Source organism: Barbus barbus (genome assembly GCF_936440315.1).
Source record: "Barbus barbus genome assembly, chromosome: 44".
Classification (NCBI taxonomy): domain Eukaryota; kingdom Metazoa; phylum Chordata; class Actinopteri; order Cypriniformes; family Cyprinidae; genus Barbus; species Barbus barbus.
The window spans coordinates 21,156,695-21,168,282 of record NC_136722.1 but is presented as its reverse complement, the minus strand read 5'-3'; the positions used below and the strand labels follow the sequence as shown (position 1 = coordinate 21,168,282).

The following is an 11,588-nucleotide window of genomic DNA, read 5'->3' as shown; positions in this document are numbered from 1 at the left end:
CCATCTAGTGGACAACAAAAACTGACAGGCCTGTCAAGTCTTATGTCTAAAAAATAATACGAAAAACTAAAGCAGTTGTTAAATTCAAAAATGCTGAATAAATGACTTCAACCAAACAGATGTTTCTGTATACATTCCAAGTAGGCTACTCTTTGATACTGTAAAATACAAGAGCAGTATCAGTTGTGCGGTAATAATTTGAGGCCCTCAATTATCTCCTAATGGCAAATGACAAGCGCTATGAGAGCCAAAGCCATTTTTGTTGGGGTAATTAAGCACTGAGGTAACTGAAAGGCATGAATGGAGCCTTGTGTTCAGTAATGAACTTGCATGTCATTCTCTCCTCACATCTTCTGTCCTGATGGAGCAAAATGAGCAGAAACCGCAACGTAAGTCCTAAATCAATTGGTCTAAATATAGTTATAGTGTATAAATATAGTTTAGTATATTCAGAAATGTTAGTCTGTTATTCATTCCAATTAGAACCAATTTGCAGCCTAATGAACCATTTACTTTTCTAGATGTTTAGAAAACCATATATGATGCTTTAAAGACTCCAGAAAGCAATACACTTTTCTGAAGAATATATAATGTGACTTCAAAAAAGTTTTTGATATCCAAAGAACCATTAAGCCATCTTAAAAACAGATCAGATCATGTGACTGATTATTAAAAGTTCTAGGAACACTAACAATAACTTGAACAAATATAATTTCATTAAGCCAAATAATGCTAAATTATCACATATTCATAATATATAAATATTAATAATAAATGAAATAGGAATGGTATTTTGTGTGTGTATACATAAATGTATAATATATACATGTAGTGTGTATATAAGTGTACATATGTATATATAATAAGATTTTAATAAAATAATATAACTGCTAAATAATGTATTTTATTATCCATAATTCAATCATTCATGCATCAGGTTTAATCATACTTCAAACATTTTAGGTAATATACATAAATATATAATATATATATATATATATATATATAATATTTTAATAAAATAATATAACTTCTAAATAATGTATTTTATTTTGCATAATTTAATCATTCATGCATAAGGTTTAATCAAAGCATATTTCAAACATCTTAGGTAATATACATAAATATATGATACATATAAGTGTACATATTTATATAAAATATAACTGTGGAATATTGTATTTTACTATGCATAATTTAATCTGCTAATTATTTAGCAGTACTTCAAACATTTTGGGTAATATACATAAATATATATAAGTGTATATATTTATATATAATAATATTTTAATAAAATAATATAACTGCTAAATAATGTATTTATGCATAATTTAAATGCATCAGGTTTAATTGAATCATACTTCAAATATTTTGGGTAATATACAGTACCCTCCAGTATTGGAACAGTAAAGACAAAATTGCTCTGTTGGCTGTGGAGTCGGGACATTTACAAATATGATTAAAAGATGAATATGAGACAAAACTACAGAATGTCACATTTTATTATTGGGTGATTCAACACAGATGTTTTACCAGCTAAGAAGTTCAGCACTTTTAGAGTTTCATCCCTCTATCTGATGTGAGCATAAGTATTGGAGCGGTTGCCTCACAGGTCTTTCTAAGTGATCAGCTGTGTCCTGTTGCATTAATTCTTCAGATATTAAAAGCAGGGAATGTGTCGTATCAGTTATATCCATTACTTCTGTATTCTGAATCTTGCATTCAATGATGACACACACAAACCAGCATGAAGATGAGGGAGCTGACTTTGAGAGAAAAGCAAGCAATTTGGATGCTAAAAGAAAAGAGGAAGTCAGTTAGAGCTCTAGCAAAAACAAAGGGCATGGAGAACCCAAGAGTTTGGAAACCACCAGCGACACCAGCAACCAACAACCACCTGATCGGCTGAGAAAAATATGACAGACAAATCATAAAAGCTGTGAAAATGAATCCTAAAAGACGTGTCTGTAAAATCACCAACAACTTCCAGAAAGCTGGGGTGATGCTCTGACAATCTACTGTCCTCAGGAGACTTTGACACAGAATTACAGATGCTACACAGCAAGATGCAAACCTCTGACCAGCACCAAAAATAGAAAGGCAAGATTAGAGTTTGCAAAAAAGTTGCCTACCAATATTCAAGAAATATTCAAGAAAATGCCACCAGATTCATTGGGAAGTGCTTCATATTGCATCAGGACAATGACCCAAAACACCCTGCCAGTTCAGTCAAGGAATTTATAAGGGCAAAGAAATTGAAAGTCTTAGATTGCCCAAGTCAATCTCCAGATTTAAATCCGATTGAACATGAATTTCACCAGCTGAAGAGGAGAGTAAAAGGCAGAAACTCCCCAAAACAAGCAACAATTGGAATTGGCTGCATTAAAGGCTGGGACAAGTATTTCAAAGGATGAGACCAAGAGTCTGGTGATGTCTATGGGTCACAGACTCACTGCTGGGATTGTGTGCAAGGGATCTGCAACTAAATAATAGCTTTCAATCTTTTATATCTGCCTTATGTCCAACTGTCCCAATACTTATGCTCACATCAGATAGGGGGATGAACTCTAAAAGTGCCGTTCTTTTTATTTGGTAAAACATGTTGAAAGCTAATAATAAAAAAATGTGACATTCTGTAGTTGTGTCTCATATTCATCTTTTAATCATATTTGCAAATGTCTTGACTCCACAGCCAACAGAGCAATTTTGTCTTTACTGTTCCAATACTTATGGAGGGCACTGTACATAAACATAGGCCTATAATAAATATATACACATATACAGTGGGTACGGAAAGTATTCAGACCCCCTTAAATTTTTCACTGTTATATTGCAGCCATTTGCTAAAATCATTTAAGTTAATTTTTTTCCCTCATTAATGTACACACAGCACCCCATATTGACAGAAAAATACAGAATTGTTGACATTTTTGCAGATTTATTAAAAAAAGAAAAACTGAAATATCACATGGTCCTAAGTATTCAGACCCTTTGCTCAGTATTTAGTAGAAGCACCCTTTTGATCTAATACAGCCATGAGTCTTTTTGGGAAAGATGCAAAGTTTGTCACACCTGGATTTGGGGATCCTCTGCCATTCCTCCTTGCAGATCCTCTCCAGTTCCGTCAGGTTGGATGGTAAACGTTGGTGGACAGCCATTTTTAGGTCTCTCCAGAGATGCTCAATTGGGTTTAAGTCAGGGCTCTGGCTGGGCCATTCAAGAACAGTCACGGAGTTGTTGTGAAGCCACTCCTTCGTTATTTTAGCTGTGTGCTTAGGGTCATTGTCTTGTTGGAAGGTAAACCTTCGGCCCAGTCTGAGGTCCTGAGCACTCTGGAGAAGGTTTTCGTCCAGGATATCCCTGTACTTGGCAGCATTCATCTTTCCTTCGATTGCAACTAGTAGTCCTGTCCCTGCAGCTGAAAAACACCCCCACAGCATGATGCTGCCACCACCATGCTTCACTGTTGGGACTGTATTGGACAGGTGATGAGCAGTGCCTGGTTTTCTCCACACATATCTATCTCTCTCTATCTTGGTCTCATCAGACCAGAGAATCTTCAGGTGTTTTTTAGCAAACTCCATGCAGGCTTTCATGTGTCTTGCACTGAGGAGAGGCTTCCGTCGGGCCACTCTGACTTTTTTTATGACTGGTGGATGGCTGCAGTGATGGTTGACTTTCTACAACTTTCTCCCATCTCCCGGCTGCATCTCTGGAGCTCAGCCACAGTGATCTTTGGGTTCTTCTTTACCTCTCTCACCAAGGCTCTTATCCCCCGATGGCTCAGTTTGGCCGGACGGCCAGCTCTAGGAAGGGTTCTGGTCGTCCCAAACGTCTTCCATTTAAGGATTATGGAGGCCACTGTGCTCTTAGGAACCTTAAGTGCAGCAGAATTTTTTTTGTAACCTTGGCCAGATCTGTGCCTTGCCACAATTCTGTCTCTGAGCTCTTCAGGCAGTTCCTTTGACCTCATGATTCTCATTTGCTCTGACATGCACTGTGAGCTGTAAGGTCTTATATAGACAGGTGTGTGGCTTTCCTAATCAAGTCCAATCAGTATAATCAAACACAGCTGGACTCAAATGAAGGTGTAGAACCATCTCAAGGATGATCAGAAGAAATGGACAGCACCGGAGTTAAATATATGAGTGTCACAGCAAAGGGTCTGAATACTTAGGACCATGTGATATTTCAGTTTTTCTTTTTTAATAAATCTGCAAAAATGTCAACAATTCTGTGTTTTTCTGTCAATATGGGGTGCTGTGTGTACATTAATGAGGGAAAAAAATGAACTTAAATGATTTTAGCAAATGACTGCAATATAACAGAGTGAAAAATTTAAGGGGGTCTGAATACTTTGCGTACCCACTGTGTGTATATATATATATATAAAATAATATAACTGCTAAATAATGTATTTTATATGCATAATTTAATCATCCATTCATCAAATTTAGTTTTTGGGTAATATGTCTGTGGTTATTTTGTCAGTCTAAACATAATTTGCTGTATGTGCCCGTGAGTGGTCGCTCTCGGCTTGTTCCCTGTAGATTTTCACGCAAAAATGCGTCAGGATATTCCCATACCCCGCATGCATTATGGAGCTCTTTCTAAATCAACTTTTAACTAGTTTATATAGCTAGTTTAAACTTTAAATGCTTCAGACACAATCCAGATACAGAGAAAGTTAGGTTTACGTTAGTCTAATTTATTTAGCACAGCTTTTCCCCTTTAAACTTTTCTTTTAATCTTTCCAAAATGCCGGTGAACATGGCTGGATGCACCACAGACTGCGTGGAGAAGCCGATCTCCATCTGCTTCCAGAAGTTCGGTCGCTTTGTGGGAACTTACCCGTGGTGGTTCTTCATCTCTCCTCTGCTGATCTCTGCGGTGTTGGGGAGTGGGTTTTATTTCTTAGAAGATCGCGAGGCCAATGACATTGAGGATCAGTTCACACCTGTGAACGGTCCTGCCAAACTGGAGAGGCAGTTCGTGCAGCAGAACTTTCCGCAGAACGACTCGGTGTTCTCCAACCAGAGACTCTGCACGGATGGAGTATACGCGTCCTTCATAGCGGTATCAAGATCCTCCAACATCCTCACAGACGCTGCCTTTCAGGAGATAGTAACCTTAGACAGGAAGGTCAAGGAGCTGAATGTGTCCATGGGTCACGAACTGCTCACTTTTGAGGGACTTTGCGCAAGACGGTACAAGAAATGCATACCCAATAAGATATTGGGCATTTATAAATATTATGGTAATAATTTAGAAACGACCGAGCTCACCTTTCCGTTCTTTCGTTTTGGATTCTCGTACATATTCCTGGGCTATTCGGTTGGTGGAGTGAATATAAACTCTTCTGTTATTAAAAGTGCAAAAGCAGTGCGCCTGTTTTATTTCCTGAAGGAGGATAATCGCTCCAGAACGGATTTATGGCTGAATGAATTCCTAAAGGTTTTTCCCTCTAATTTATCACTGAACTTTATTAAGGTAGGTTATATTTTATTTATGTACTGCTTGAGTTCTTTGATGGCAATCGGGGCTAGTTGTCACAAGGGCTATAGGCCTACTGTATATGTGTAAAAAAAAAAAATGCACAAATGCTTGTTTTTGATTCCAATGTTCTTATGTCGTTTTCAAATACCTGGTTTTAATTGGTCTTAAATTATGATCCCATGCCATAGGGCCTATATCATATTTTGCAATAGTTCTTTGTTTTACAAGTGCTGTTGATATGGGCTCTTAAAATATTTATTAATTTCTTATTTTTTTCTGGGCAATATTAGTGGAAATGTTTATGTTTAATTTATTGATCCTTTTCATAATCATTTGTTTAATTAAAATAAGAAATGTTTTTTTGGTTATTCTTATGAGCTGAATCTAAAATGATGTTGTTGCCATTATAATTTGCATCCTCAGGTGACCCATTCCACATCTTTGTCAAGGCAGGTGGAATTTGAGGCAAACACAAAGGATGTGATTCCTCTCTTCTCTATCACATATGTCATTGCCATCGCATTCTCCATTCTCTCTTGTTTGAGGTATGTTAACTTGAATAGATAGGCTATTTTCTGTTTCCCAGAGTATTGTGCAATGTCTAGCACATGATTTTACCAGGGCTTCTGTTTAGATGTTTTTACATGTTCTCAGAACCCACATTTGACTTTTTGTTTCTAGGTAATTTACATTTGATTTTATTTTTAAATTTGAAAATGGGAAAATTGATGGGGAAATTGGATAATTTGATTGGATCTCTGAATCTCGTTCAGCAAAATGAACAAACCTTAAATTTGGCAAACATGTACACATACACAATCTTTAATCATATTCCAACTTTGGAAAGAATTTTAATTCGCCAAAAGATATATTACACAAAACAGAAGTGATTAGTTCGCCTTTTCAAGTCTGTATTGCATATTCTCGTCATAGTCTTTTGTCATTCATTTTTCAGGTTAAAGCCTCTGTATAGGAAACGGAAATGATTCGTTCAACCCACATATCCCAACTGAATTCAAAACAAATGAACGAATCTTGTTTGAAAATGATTCCAAACAAGATTTGTTCAAAATGAATGAGTTATAGGGGACCTATTATGCAAAAATCACTTTTATAAGGTGTTTGAACACAGTTGTGTGGCCGCAGTGTGTGAAAACAACCAGCCTACAATGTTAAAAATCCACCAACTCATTTTTTAATAAAACCAATAAATCATGAACAGTCTCTCCAAACGAGCTGTTTCAGATTCTCCCTCTGTTCACGTCACCGAGGGGAAAAAGTCCCGTCCATTTGTGACGCTCTCTGCCCTGTTAGCATAATCACAGCCCTGAGTGAGAAGCTGCGATCCGCTATTATTGGAGTTATATACAATGTCAGTGCCAAAGAGGCATTTCAAGTGTTTTGGGATGCACTAATGAACATAGGAGTCACCATAATCTCCCCCCATCTGAGCCGAGGACACTGTGGTTAAATTTCATTTTCAAAGGAAATATCACGGGAAAAAATCAGTAACGTTCCCTAAATGTTTAGGAATTAATACCAACGCTTCGTGCGCGAACGTCAGCTCCAGTATCACATGTTTGTTTTCCAAATTGCCCTTTTGAAAGAGCTTCTTGGCACTCTGTAAGGCTAATTGATACAGCTATCATTGTCTCTGCCTGTTTTCACCAGGTGTGTCTCACTCGTAAAAGTGAAGCTGCCCTTTGATCGCCCCCTGGTGGCCGGCTGCAGTACAGGTCATAAACCCCGCCCTCTCCATGTAAACAAATGGGACTTCAGTCAAAATAAAAAAAATAAATTACACTTCCAATACAATTTTCCGAAATATGGTTTTGGTCATTTGGTCATCATTGGTCATCACGCTGATATATGTTAAATTGTTCATTTTTGTTATAAGTTTGATTTTAGCTAGTAATTTGATGCTATAAAAACAGGGCGTGTCGTTATGGTTGATTGGGTCTGCGGGAGTTTGATACCGCGGCTCCACCTCACGACTCTACTGTGCAGACTCAGGCTCCAAATGACGTCATTTACTCAAGATGGCAGCGGCCATACTGAGATGTATTCACTTCACTTTTCTATAGTGGAAAGCAGCGGAGACGCGTCGTCCATATTTTTTTACAGTCTATGGTTTTCACTGATGCTGCCTTCAAGTGCTATCAGAATGATCGTGAATAGGAATGTGGTAGTTAAAAGTTGCATATGAAAGCAATGTGAGTTGATCGCTTGAAGTTGTCGAGCTCATGATCAGAAGTGGGACTTATAAAGTTTGTGATAGCATGAGACCAGCTTTGTTGTTCTTTTTATCCCTCCGTGCTCCTCGTCTATGTAATTCATAAACACAAATTTATTATGCACAATATAATCAGCTGACTGACTTTGAAACACTATGTTTTCTGTAAAGATAACTAATAGGGGAATGTCTATTTGCAAAGGCTAGCTCTGCTAATGCCGAGCTTGAGCTCTTGAAGCTCCGCCCTCTTCTCTGGAAGCACCAGCTCATTTGCATTAAAGCAACATACTCAAAAACAAGGCGTTTTGGCTCATACCTTAAACGTGGCAATTTTAACAAGCAATAAAAAATTATCTGTGGGGTATTTTGAGCTAAAACGTCACACATACACTCTGGGGACATCAGAGACTTATTTTACATCTTGTAAAAAGGGGCATAATATGTCCCCTTTAAGTTCATGTTACGGTCTGTTGACAACATCTGTGACAATTGTTAACTGAGGGATACTTGAATTTAATTGTGAGGAATCCTTAAAAAATCTATTTTGTCTGTTTTTCCAGGTTTGACTGTGTCAGAAACAAAGTATGGGTTGCTACATTTGGGGTGTTCTCTGCTGGACTTGCTGTTCTGTCCTCTTTTGGGATGATGTTACACATCGGTGTCCCATTTGTCATGACAGTTGCTAATTCTCCATTCCTGATATTAGGTAAAACATAACTATAAAGCCAGTTGTGTACAGTGTTAATGTATAATTAGCAGATTTAACAGTGATTTTTTAAATGTGTTTTAAATAGGGATCGGAGTGGACGACATGTTCATTCTCATTTCCTGTTGGCAGCAGACCAGTGTTCACGATCGAGTGGAGACTCGCCTGTCTAATACATACAAAGAGGCGGCAATTTCAATCACCATCACCACGCTCACAGACGTGCTCGCTTTCTACATCGGCCTCATGACGCCCTTCCGCTCCGTCCGCTCTTTCTGCTTGTACACCAGCACCTCCATCCTTTTCTGCTACATCTACAGCATCACATTTTTCGGAGCGTTCCTCGTTCTTAACGGACGGCGAGAAAACAGCAACAAGCACTGGCTGACATGCAAGGCAGTACCAGAGGAGTGTCCAGTTGGTCAGTCGAAGTGGTATGAATTATTTTGCGTGGGGGGCGCTTACGATCCCCATACTGGCACAGAGGAGGTACAACCAATGAATCACTTCTTTAAAAAATACTACGGCCCATTTCTGACGAAATCGTGGACGAAGGTCTTTGTGATTGTGTTGTATTGCATCTATCTGATTATCAGCATTTATGGCTGCTTTCAAATTCAAGAAGGAATTGATCTCCGTAATTTAGCAGCTGACGATTCTTACGTGGTGAAATACTATGACAATGAGAAGGCGTATTTCTCCGAATATGGTCCAAACATCATGGTTGTCATCCGACGGGAATTTCCATACTGGGATGAAAAGTACATGTCAGATCTTGAAACTTGCATTGAAGATTTCAAAAACTTATCTTTCATTGAAAAGGATATATTCACCTCCTGGATCAAATCATACAAGCACTACGGATATCACACCAAACTCAATCTGAGCACTGAAGATGTCTTCAAGGATAACTTGGGAACGTTTCTGCGATTTTATTCCGATTTCAAACAGGATGTCAATTTCACCAACAATTCCATCCACGCGTCTCGCTTATTCATACAGACCGTAAATATCTCTACCGCCCTGGATGAGATGAATATGTTGAATAAATTGAGAGAGACAGCACAAAAGTGCCCTGTTCCTTTACTAGTTTACCACCCCGCCTTCATCTACCATGACCAGTATGCGGTGATAGTGACCAACACCATCCAGAACATTGGGGTTACAACGGCTGTAATGTTGCTTATCTCCCTTCTCCTCATCCCAAACCCTCTGTGCTCCCTTTGGGTCACGTTTTCCATTGCATCTGTCATTGTGGGGGTCACTGGGTTCATGGCATTGTGGGATGTTAATTTAGACACCATCTCCATGATCATTCTTGTCGTCTGCATTGGTTTTTCTGTAGACTTCTCTGCTCATATTTCTTACGCCTTTGTCTCTAATAAGAAACCCAGTGCGAATGAAAAGGCCGTGGAAGCCCTGTTTAATTTAGGATACCCTATTTTGCAGGGGGCTGTGTCTACTATTCTTGGGGTGGTGGTGTTATCTGCTTCAAAGAACTATATCTTTAGAACTTTCTTTAAAATTATGTTCTTGGTGATCATCTTTGGTCTCTTCCATGGCTTAACTTTTATCCCAGTTTTTCTGACCTTTTTTGACATGTGTAGTGGAACACCAGCTAATAGCAAGTCAGGCCCAGAAGAGCAGGCCATGAAGAACAGCCACACCAATAACATTCAATCAAAGGCAAAGGATGGTGAGCTGAAAGAGCGGGAAATTTATGGCAATCACACTTTTCAACCAGACAACCACCGAACATGTCAGTCTCAGCCCTGCTCTTCTATTTGGATGATTACCGGCAATAACCAGCATGTTGAAGATAACCACATGTGCATGGCAAGCACTATCCCAATGTTCAGAGTGGACAGTCAGACCTACGAGGTTCACATGTATACACCATCTGATGATGACATGTTAAGAGTCAAATGTCAATCAAAACAGTGCTCAGAAGGCCAAAATTGTGTTTTAGGAAATAGCAACCACATTCAAGATTCAGATGTGCCCACTCCTAACGGTTCTGATTTGTCCATTTTGTAAAATTCTTTTACTTCTATTTCTTCCAAGTTTATTCTGTTTGTATGTGTAACACCTTTTATATGTTTAAATTCAAATTACAGATGTAAATCTAAATCTATAGGAATGCATCATGGCACTCTTTTACAAGATACATCTGGGCCAATGATTTTAGGACTTTTTTGGGTTTCAGGATGTAGCCGCCCAACAGCTGTAGCATTAACTCACCATAGACTGTATTAATCTGTTGTTCATAAAATCATTCTTCAGTAAATTACCAGATTCAATTCAATGCAACAATTTATCTAAGAATGGATTTATGAACAATTTCATGAATGAGCCCCAAAAATATTTTGATATACTTGATATGTGGATATTTCTATTTAGTTATATGTAAAAAGAACAAATATGAAGCTTTCTTAATTTTTGTGAAATAATAAACTAACTGAATGCACATATGTAACCATACTTCGCTCTGTATTTATGAGAAGTTTGCAATGTTTTCATATGCAGTTGAATGTGTAAAAGCCTATTAAAGACATAACTAAACATACCAATTGTAACTGTTTTTTATTGGCTGATATAAACTGCTACAAAATGATTTATGCTTTTTATTTTTTTCCACTGTCTTTTAAAAGACACACAGTCCCTTTGCTACTGTAGTGCACGTGCTGTTGTGTTTTCCTCGAGAAAAGAGGATTGTCTGAGTAAGGATTAGCAGAACTGTGAATATTTTCACTCTTTACACCAGTTTTGTTAAATATTTAATTTTTTTATGAATGGTAGAGTATTACAATTTTAGGAAGAATATAATTTTCTATTCAAAATTACACATTTAGTTTACTCAGTTTACCATGTTTCATGAGTCTGTTGCTGCACATGTTTGCTTAAAAGCCTCGGTGGATTTACACATTTGGCAGAAAAAAGTTGGGACATACCTGACCTTTGATCTCTGACTCCTTGGTATTATTAGGGCTGGAAATGTATAGGTTCAATCAAATATATTCAGAATGGGCGTTTATTGTTTGTCACACATTATGCAATATTGTGGTTTTCTACAATTAAGCAATAAAGGATTTTTCATAAGAGGTTTAAAACAAAATTAGCATTCTCAAAAAAAAAAAAAAAAAAAATTCAGTT

At 37.7% G+C, this 11,588-nt stretch overlaps 1 protein-coding gene across 1 annotated transcript; it reads left to right on the top strand.

Moving 5' to 3' along the window:
• The first annotated feature begins 4,566 nt into the window (after positions 1-4,566).
• Positions 4,567-10,994, top strand: LOC306863472 (patched domain-containing protein 3-like). The gene is made up of 4 exons (XM_079406813.1): positions 4,567-5,490; positions 5,920-6,041; positions 8,290-8,435; positions 8,524-10,994. The coding sequence occupies exons 1-4, from the start codon at positions 4,759-4,761 to the stop codon at positions 10,470-10,472; spliced, it is 2,949 nt and encodes a 982-aa protein (XP_079262939.1). The 5' UTR covers positions 4,567-4,758; the 3' UTR covers positions 10,473-10,994.
• Positions 10,995-11,588: the final 594 nt, after the last annotated feature.

Coding starts and splice junctions, on each gene's coding strand:
- LOC306863472 (XM_079406813.1), top strand. CDS start 4,759: ATGCCGGTGAACATGGCTGGATGCACCACAGACTGCGTGGAGAAGCCG. Junction 5,491..5,919: donor TATCACTGAACTTTATTAAG/GTAGGTTATATT, acceptor TTGCATCCTCAG/GTGACCCATTCCACATCTTT. Junction 6,042..8,289: donor TCCATTCTCTCTTGTTTGAG/GTATGTTAACTT, acceptor CTGTTTTTCCAG/GTTTGACTGTGTCAGAAACA.